This window comes from Helianthus annuus, chromosome 5 (genome assembly GCF_002127325.2).
Source record: "Helianthus annuus cultivar XRQ/B chromosome 5, HanXRQr2.0-SUNRISE, whole genome shotgun sequence".
In the NCBI taxonomy this organism is placed as follows: Eukaryota; Viridiplantae; Streptophyta; class Magnoliopsida; order Asterales; family Asteraceae; genus Helianthus; species Helianthus annuus.
In genome coordinates this window covers 173,436,937-173,445,753 of record NC_035437.2, presented here as the reverse complement: position 1 = coordinate 173,445,753, position 8,817 = coordinate 173,436,937, and the positions used below count along the sequence as shown (strand labels likewise).

General features: G+C 36.6%; 2 protein-coding genes across 2 annotated transcripts; both read left to right on the top strand.

Annotated features, from left to right (window-relative positions):
- Positions 1–231: 231 nt before the first annotated feature.
- LOC110942214 (alcohol dehydrogenase 2) lies at positions 232–2,823 on the top strand. Its single transcript, XM_022183965.2, has 9 exons — positions 232–392; positions 485–621; positions 1,137–1,183; positions 1,265–1,590; positions 1,673–1,755; positions 1,840–1,915; positions 2,003–2,160; positions 2,273–2,434; positions 2,535–2,823. Exons 1-9 carry the CDS (start codon positions 356–358, stop codon positions 2,649–2,651), a joined length of 1,143 nt encoding a protein of 380 aa, XP_022039657.1. The 5' UTR covers positions 232–355; the 3' UTR covers positions 2,652–2,823.
- A 1,078-nt stretch (positions 2,824–3,901) lies between these two features.
- LOC110942216 (alcohol dehydrogenase 1-like) lies at positions 3,902–4,419 on the top strand. The gene is made up of 2 exons (XM_022183969.2): positions 3,902–4,132; positions 4,230–4,419. Exons 1-2 carry the CDS (start codon positions 3,917–3,919, stop codon positions 4,344–4,346), a joined length of 333 nt encoding a protein of 110 aa, XP_022039661.1. The 5' UTR covers positions 3,902–3,916; the 3' UTR covers positions 4,347–4,419.
- The last annotated feature ends 4,398 nt before the right edge of the window (positions 4,420–8,817 follow it).

Below are 8,817 nucleotides of genomic sequence, written 5' to 3'. Positions count from 1 at the left end.
TTTAACTTTTTATCCTGCTTACTAAAATTCTACAAACACAACTCAGTGCATGTTTGGCTTTCCTTATTTTGCCTCAAAAGTCCTTATTTTTGCCTCAAAAGTCCTTATTTTGAGTGTTTGGCTTTCCATTTTTAGGACAAAAGTCCTTTTTCTTAGGCAAAAGTCATGTTTTTGTGACTTTTTCTTTCCAAAAGGACTTCTGGAGAAGTTGGAAATAAGTTAAGCCAAACATGCCGTCAAACCCTCTATAAATACCCATTTCCTCACACTACATCTTCATCTCAAACAACAACCAAAACTCACAATTTAATCTCATTTCAAGAATATTCTCTCTTTCAACCGATCAAACAAAAGTATGTCGACCACTACAGGCCAAGTTATTCGATGCAAAGGTAACCATTTAATTCATTCACATTTGATTATATAATCTTTTCTATCGTTAGTGAGTGTTACGAAATTCTTAATATTCCTTCAAATGCCGCAGCTGCCGTGGCGTGGGAAGCCGGAAAACCGCTGGTGATCGAAGAAGTGGAGGTGGCGCCACCGCAGAAAATGGAAGTCCGGATTAAGATCCTTTTCACTTCCCTCTGCCACACTGATGTTTACTTCTGGGAAGCCAAAGTAATTATTATTTTAATTTTGAAATCAATTTATCTTTTTATATAATTAAGAGTAAACTGTCATTTTGGTCTCTGAGGTTTAGCTATTTTTGCCACTTTAGTCCAAAACTCAAACCTTTTGCATCTGGGTCCCTGTAGTTTCAGTTTTATTGCCATTTTGGTCCAAAAATGAAATCAGGTCAAAATTGTCTTATGAAATCCTGCAATTTTGTCATTTTCCTCATGGGCAAATCAGGTCATATTTGTCTTATAAAATATGGTATTTATTTATAAAAAAGAAATGATCATTTTGTCCCTGCGGAAAATGACAAAATAACACGATTTTATAAGAAAAATATGACCTGATTTTATTTTTGGACCAAAATGGCAATAAAACTGAAACCACAGGGACCCAGATACAAAAAGTTTGAGTTTTGGACTAAAGTGGCAAAATTGACCAAACCACAGGGACCAAAATGGCAGTTTACTCTATAATTAATAATATGTTTTTTTTAATAAAATCTTTAATTACTGTAGGGACAAAATCCTGTATTCCCAAGAATTTTAGGACATGAAGCTGGAGGGTATGTTCCATTCTTGTATCTAATTCATTTATTAGTTTGAATTAAATAATCTGATTGATTTAATTAACATGAACAACACAGGGTTGTGGAGAGTGTCGGGGAAGGAGTGACTGATCTTCAGCCAGGGGATCATGTGCTTCCTGTTTTCACCGGAGAATGCAAAGAGTGTGCTCACTGTAAGTCCGAAGAGAGCAACATGTGTGACCTTCTTAGGATCAATACCGACAGGGGAGTCATGCTTCACGATCAGAAATCTCGATTCTCGATCAACGGCAAACCCATCTTCCATTTTGTCGGGACTTCTACTTTCAGCGAGTACACGGTTGTTCATGTTGGGTGTCTTGCGAAGATCAACCCTCTTGCCCCTCTTGATAAAGTTTGTGTCCTCAGCTGTGGGATCTCCACAGGTACAAATTTAATTCCACTTGATCACTTGTTTTGTTGGATTTTTTCGACCTTATTTTGACGAAAATAATTTGTGTTTCTTAGGGCTGGGAGCTACTTTGAATGTTGCAAAACCGAAAAAAGGCTCTTCGGTGGCGGTTTTCGGTCTAGGGGCAGTGGGACTCGCTGTAAGTTTTCTCAAATTGTGACTTTTAAATCGTGTAATTTGTATGAAAATGTGATTAAAATGGTGATGAATTATTTGTAATTAGGCTGCTGAAGGTGCAAGAATTTCTGGGGCTTCAAGGATCATTGGTGTTGATCTCAATGCCAATAGATTCGAGCTTGGTATGTATGTTGTAAAAAAGTTATATATTTCTTATCCAAAAATATGTATAAAATTGAATTAATCATATTTTATTTTTGTTACAACAGCAAAGAAATTTGGGGTTACAGAGTTTGTGAACCCAAAAGATTATAAGAAGCCGGTGCAAGAAGTGATTGCAGAGATGACAAATGGAGGAGTTGACAGGAGTGTTGAATGCACTGGTCATATTGATGCTATGATCTCTGCTTTTGAATGTGTTCATGATGTATGTTTATACCCTTTGCTTGAATATCTATACATAACTGGGTTTTTTTTTTTTTTTTTTTTTTTTTTTTTTTTTATAATATTTGTTTAACTTTTGTTGAATTTTGGAGCAGGGTTGGGGCGTTGCTGTTCTTGTAGGTGTTCCACACAAAGATGCTGTGTTCAAGACCAATCCCATGAATCTGTTGAACGAAAGGACTCTGAAGGGGACCTTCTTTGGAAACTATAAACCGCGATCTGACATTCCTTCGGTTGTCGAAAAGTACATGAACAAGGTAAATAATGCATATTAATTCCTTAAATTACAATTACTAATAAAATAAGTAATTGAAAATTGAAGGATTTGAGGGTGGTTTTTTTTTTTTTTTTTTGCAGGAACTTGAGGTGGAGAAGTTCATAACACATGAAGTGCCATTTTCAGAGATCAATAAGGCCTTTGATTTGATGCTTAAAGGGGAAGGTCTTCGTTGTATTATTCGTATGGATGCATAAATAGTTTCAAAGGTTGTATTATTCGTATGGATGCATAAATAGTTTCAAAGAGGGAGCAGCAACAGTCCGCATTCTTTGTGTTTGTTTCTCATCGTTGTTGTTTGCTGTCTTAAATCTTGATTGTTACCCATTAAAGATTTTGAGTTTGAATGACAACAGATATTGATGTCTATTAAATCAACAAATAGATGCATGCATCTTCAAAAGTAACAGCCTTGGCAGTATTAAGAAATTAAAATATATATATAAACCTATCAACCAGAGCCACATTAGAAACACACTTAATTAAATACAATTCAATTATTGGAATAGGATTGAAGTCGGCTTACGTGTCGGAAGGGATCAAATTCAAAAGTCAAAGGTTAAATTTTTGTTTCACTATTTTTATGTTTATCCAGTAGATTACCTTCCCATAGTCAATTAGGATTAGTTTTAAATTGTTTCCCAAGTTCTGGTTTAGTATTTAAAAGGGCATGCGTCTGTATTTTTTGTTAAGAGTCTTTTTTGTTTAAAGCAATAAAAGTTCCAGTTGTTAAGAGTCTTTTTTGTTTAAAGCAATAAAAGTTCCAGAAAAGAGTCGTGATAGTTAATCACAATTATCCACCATTCGTTTTCTTCTTTCGATCCAACTGAATCTTTCACCCTTTGCCTGTGGCCGAAGCCCGGCCCTTGCTCACTTTCATCTTTCCCATTTAATTGTTTTATCCAATCAAGTGTTTACACATCCTAACTTTTTTCTTATTTTATTTAGATAATTTAAACATTCTTTTAACTAAACTGGTTTAATGAAACAATTTAACACTTTAGAAAACAAAGTGAGTGAAAGCCCTCTCGTCTATGTGGTAGTGACATTACGCTTATTTGTTTCACTTTATAGTGAAAGATTATTGATGGTCTAATAGGAGTCTAGCTGTTAGAGAAATGCCAGTGCTAGGTGACAACAATTTCTAGCTGTTAGAGAAATGCCGGTGCTTGGTACCAACAAGTTCCGTCACGTCATCGAGCTTTATTCCATCACTAATGGTGGATTTTAGTGGAAATGCCCATCACTCACCACACAAACATCTACCATTGAAAAACAACTCACCACCACAAACATCACCACGCGTTACAGAGACAACGCGTTTAATTATCCACGCGTGATCAAGACCACCGGCGGCGGTGTTCCACCGAGTTCGACGTGTGATGAAATGGTTACAACGGGGCCCCGTCCCCCCTTAGAGAAATGCCAGTGCTAGGTGACAACAAATAGCTTCAATAAATACATGTTTCGACTGAAAATTAAAATATTAACTGATTCAAGAGTTGCATCTTATTATGTTATCCCATCAACAACTGTGAATAGTAACTGCAACCAAGATGCAGTGTTCAAGACCAGTCCCATGAATCTATTGAACGAAAGGACTCTGAAGGGTACCTTCTTTGGAAACTATAAACCGCGATCTGACATTCCTTCGGTTGTCGAAAAGTATATGAACAAGGTAACTAACGCATATTATTTCCTTAAATTACAATTACTAATAAAAAAAGTAATTGAAAATGAAGGATTTGGGTTTCTTTTTTTTTTTTTTTGTGCAGGAACTTGAGGTGGAGAAGTTCATAACACATGAAGTGCCATTTTCAGAGATCAACAAGGCCTTTGACTTGATGCTTAAAGGGGAAGGTCTTCGTTGCATTATTCGTATGGATGCATAAATAGTTTCAAACTGTGCAAGAGAGAGCAGTAGGAGTCGTCTATTCGTAAAGATATATGTGTGTGTTTCTTGTTTCTCATCGTCTTAAATTTGTCCTTAAGATCTGGTTTTTTACCCATCAAAGATTTTGAGTTTGAATAACAATAGAAATTGATGTCTATTGAATCAACAAATAGATGCATGCATCTTCAAAAGTAACAGCCTTGGCAGTAGTATTAAGAAATTAAAAGATATATAAACCTATCAACCAGAGTCACATCAGAAACACACTTTATTAAATACAATTCACCTTAAGGCCATGTGTAGATAAAGCCTCTTTGGGAAATTATGCGAGAAATGGCGCATCACGTCATACAAGGGCTTTATGGGACGTTATATCCCTAGAGAGTAGTCATAAAGCCCCTACCCATCATTACCTAATTATTAATTTTCATTTTTATTAATTAATTAAAAAACACTTAGCTATTTTTGGTTGGTCAAATTTTGAAACTCTCCACCTTCATGCCGTTATCAACATACCGCCCCCAACAATTTGAGACCCTATAACGCCTCCTGTAATGGTGTTCAGGGGGGCTATGGGGCGCTATGCCCGTTTTTTCCTTGTGATGGCGCCCCACTAGATTAGGCCTAATGTGGCTAGGCTATGGTCAAAGTATTTCAATATAAGGCCATGTGTAAAGCCCCTTGTGGGGCGTTATGCGACACGTGTCGTGCCACGTCACACGGGGGCTTTATGGGGCGTTATATCACTAGAGCCCGTAGTCATAAAGCCCCTACCCATCATTACCTATTTAATAATTTTCAATATTATTAATTAATTATAAAAACAATACCCTTTTTTTGATTGGTCCAACTTTCAAACCCTCCCTCCACAACGCCGCTATGGATATCGCGCTGCCCAATTTTTTTTGCCTCATAACGCCGCCCGTAGTGGTGTTTGGGGCGTTATGGGGGCGTTATGAGAGAAAATGGCGCCATATGGAGCCCCACTACGCATACTCTAATAAAGTTAATAAACCAGTCTACCCAAAAAGTTTAGTATAACTGGAAATTAACAATTTGATCATTTGGGCTTTTGCATAAATCTCCTCGGCCTTAACCGGTTGCCCGAACCATGTTGTTGACTTGTAACCCAATAGCGTAGACATCTTCGTTTTAGCGAGGAAAGTTCCCGAGTGAAACATGGTCGCATGTAACATGGTCGTCCCATCACATTACCGAAACTCGATCAATAATTTTGATCCTATGCTGTAGTTTGTTTCCATTTTCCACCAATGTACTAGCAAACCAAACCATAACATACAATGATTGACACAACTTCACAAAAGACCATCTTGTCATAATAACATACCATTTTTATAAGTGATATAATCGACACAATTGGTATTTTTGTCATGACTATTAAAGAGTCCACTTTCATCAACTTACTAAGAGTAAGACCATCCGTTATCGTCTCACGCTCTTGACACATTGCCTTATCACACCCGTTACAACCCCCTCCCATGTGTTGACGAGGCATAAGCCCCTTTGCCTGTGGTTGAAGCCACGCCCTTGCCCACTTCTATCTTTAATTTTATCCAATCATGTGTTTACACGTCCAGTTTTTTGCGTTGGGTTCGGACCAATCACTGATTAAAAGTGCATCGTCCGCATATAATAAGCTAGACACCGTTGGCCCGTTATTCGATAACCGAAACCCATTAAAGAGATAAGTTCACTGATGATTAACGGCCCATTTATAATATTTATGTTTTTCAAAAAAGCTGTTTGGGTGTCCGGGATTATACTTACCATGACCCGTTTAATGCGGTTTGCCAGAACCTTTGAAATAGCTTTGCTTATTACACCAATCAAATTTATCGGCCGATAGTCGTTTAGGCTAAAGGATCATTGCATTTTGGTATAAGAGCAATAAAGGAGGATGTACAAGCTGAAGAGATCTTCTTTGTGGCATGAAAATGGTGTAGGCACTCAATGAAGTCAGCCCCGAGAATATCCCAGAAGTGCTTTATAAAACGGAAATTAAAGCCGTCTGTCCCCAGTGCTTGCTTTGTCGTCACTGCATTCCCAGATAGCTTGCTTAATTTCAGTTGTGGTGAAAGGAGTGACCAAGGAGGCGGCTTCAGGATCAGAAAGCTTTTTGATGTTTCTATAGGTAATCCTTCCTTGGTCTCGGAGCGTGCAAATTGTTGCTTGCTTTGACTGCTACTTGGAAAAAGAACAAAAAAACAAGAAATAGCACAAGAACCGAGATAACCAGAACCCTTAAGTTTGGACGCCTCACCTTTGGACATCATCCATAGTCTAATTTCGGGAGGCTCTGACGTGGCTCGGATGACCAAACTTCAGAGGCATTGAAGATAGTCTAAATGTAAGACATAAAACCATAAAATGGGACAAGATTATAAATTATGAGTTAATATGCGAATTATTTGCTACGTAATATGCAGTGTTTTAGGACGAGTAAATTACTAATTGCAATACTAATGGGTGGTGGTCAGGCAAATCCTATAAACACCCAAGTTTGGGAGGGGGAAGTCTTGGGTTCAAGTCCAACAGAAGATATGAATTAAAATAAATTTCTCGTTAAAAAAAGTATGGTCATTTGCATATATCCCCCTCCTAAGATCATTTATTACATATTTACCCCGTCTTTAAAATCAATTACATATGTTCCCTTCTTAAACTATAGATATTACATATTCACCAATTTCACTAAAATATATTACATATTTACTCATTTCATTAAAATTATTCTTTTTAAATTATAATTATACCCTTGATGAAATCAATTTCAATTGTATTAATCTTTCTTATCAATAAATAAACTAAGTTAGAACCCCGTGTATTACACGGGTTGCATAATTTTATGTAATAGATAATGAAAAGATATATCTTTAAAAAGCTCGTATATTGCACGTGCTGAAAAAATATAATGTCATATGTTAACATAAATAGTCATCAAGATTTATCATTTAAAAAATGAACATTGATGTACTATTTAATTATTATAACATTTTACTCTGTTTTTTTATTTTGCATAAATTTAATTTTATATAATAAATAATAAAAAAGATATATTTAAAAAAAAACTCGTATATTGCACGTGTTGTATAAAATATAATGTCATATGTTAACACATACAGTCATCAAGATTTATCTTTTAAAATGAACTTTGATGTACAATTTACTTATTATAACATTTTACTTCGCTTTTTTATTTATTATTAAGTTAAAAACACATGTATTACATATTTACATGGGGTTGAATATCGTGTTTTTATGATACATTCAAATTATGAGATACAATTATTTTAGTTAGTTTTTACGCACCTCCATGCTTATTTGTTTATTTCATTCATAAAACACCTGTCTTAAATTTGTATTCAAGAGAGTTTACGGTACAAAAAAGGTGGAGATCAATCCCCACGTTTTATATCGTAAAATCGAGAAATAAGTTCTCTTTGAATGAAGTATATAATTGTTATATGAGTTAAATGCCCGGATAGTCTCTGTGGTTTGCCATTTTTTCAGCTTTAGTCCCTAACTTTCTAAAATTACCTTTATAGTCCCCAACTTTTCAATTTTCGTTCCCGGATAGTCCCTGGCACGGATGGAGGTTAGTTTTTGGTGTTAAGTGGGTGTGAAATGACCAAAGTGCCCTCACTATTAAAAAAATTAAAACATTACAAAAATCTAATTCCTTATTATTTAAAGTTACAAATGGGCCCCACCCTTCTATCTTCTTCATCATATCTTCCTCTACCTCTGTATCTTCTTCGTCATATCCCTCAACCCTTTTTCTTCATATCCCCCAACCCATCGTACCCCAACCCACTGCACACTTCCGGGCTCCGGCGCCACCACGCATTAGCACACTCGCTGCAACTTATCGCTCGTGCTCAAACATCCATCATTTCTTCTCCGGCACCTTACACTCGAGGTCGTCAGCACAAAACTGGGGCTCCGGGAACCCATACCCGGACCCGAAAACTACCAACAGGGGACCAGATACAAGATTCAGAGGGTTTTATAAAAGATTCCGGGAACCCAGACCCGGACCCGAAAACCACCCGGAGATATATCTTCAAAGTTGCACGTTTTCCGGCGAAAAATCGAAGCTGTTTGTTTCAGAGTGTAATAACAAAGAAAACGAGTTTCAGGTTGGGACTAAATCTGTTTCTAATGTGTCCGAAGCTTCATTGTGTTGTGTGAATAAGAAATCTGTCACACCCCGAATTTCCACGTATCACCGGTGGGCCCGGTGGGGAGTATCGTGACGTAATTGATGTCATCATAGTCAAATAACACAATATATAAATGCACAGCGGAAGCAAAAGATAAATAAATTACCTTCCGAATATAAAGTAATGTCAAAGTATTACAACGGAAAGTAAAGGATCCACAGGCAGATCAAATAAAAGAAAACTGTTCAACAGACTTTAGGCATCTAGAACTTGCAAGATTCCTTA

Coding starts and splice junctions, on each gene's coding strand:
- LOC110942214 (XM_022183965.2), top strand. CDS start 356: ATGTCGACCACTACAGGCCAAGTTATTCGATGCAAAG. Junction 1,184..1,264: donor TTAGGACATGAAGCTGGAGG/GTATGTTCCATT, acceptor TGAACAACACAG/GGTTGTGGAGAGTGTCGGGG. Junction 1,756..1,839: donor TAGGGGCAGTGGGACTCGCT/GTAAGTTTTCTC, acceptor ATTTGTAATTAG/GCTGCTGAAGGTGCAAGAAT.
- LOC110942216 (XM_022183969.2), top strand. CDS start 3,917: ATGTTTCGACTGAAAATTAAAATATTAACTGATTCAAGAGTTGCATCT. Junction 4,133..4,229: donor TCGAAAAGTATATGAACAAG/GTAACTAACGCA, acceptor TTTTTTGTGCAG/GAACTTGAGGTGGAGAAGTT.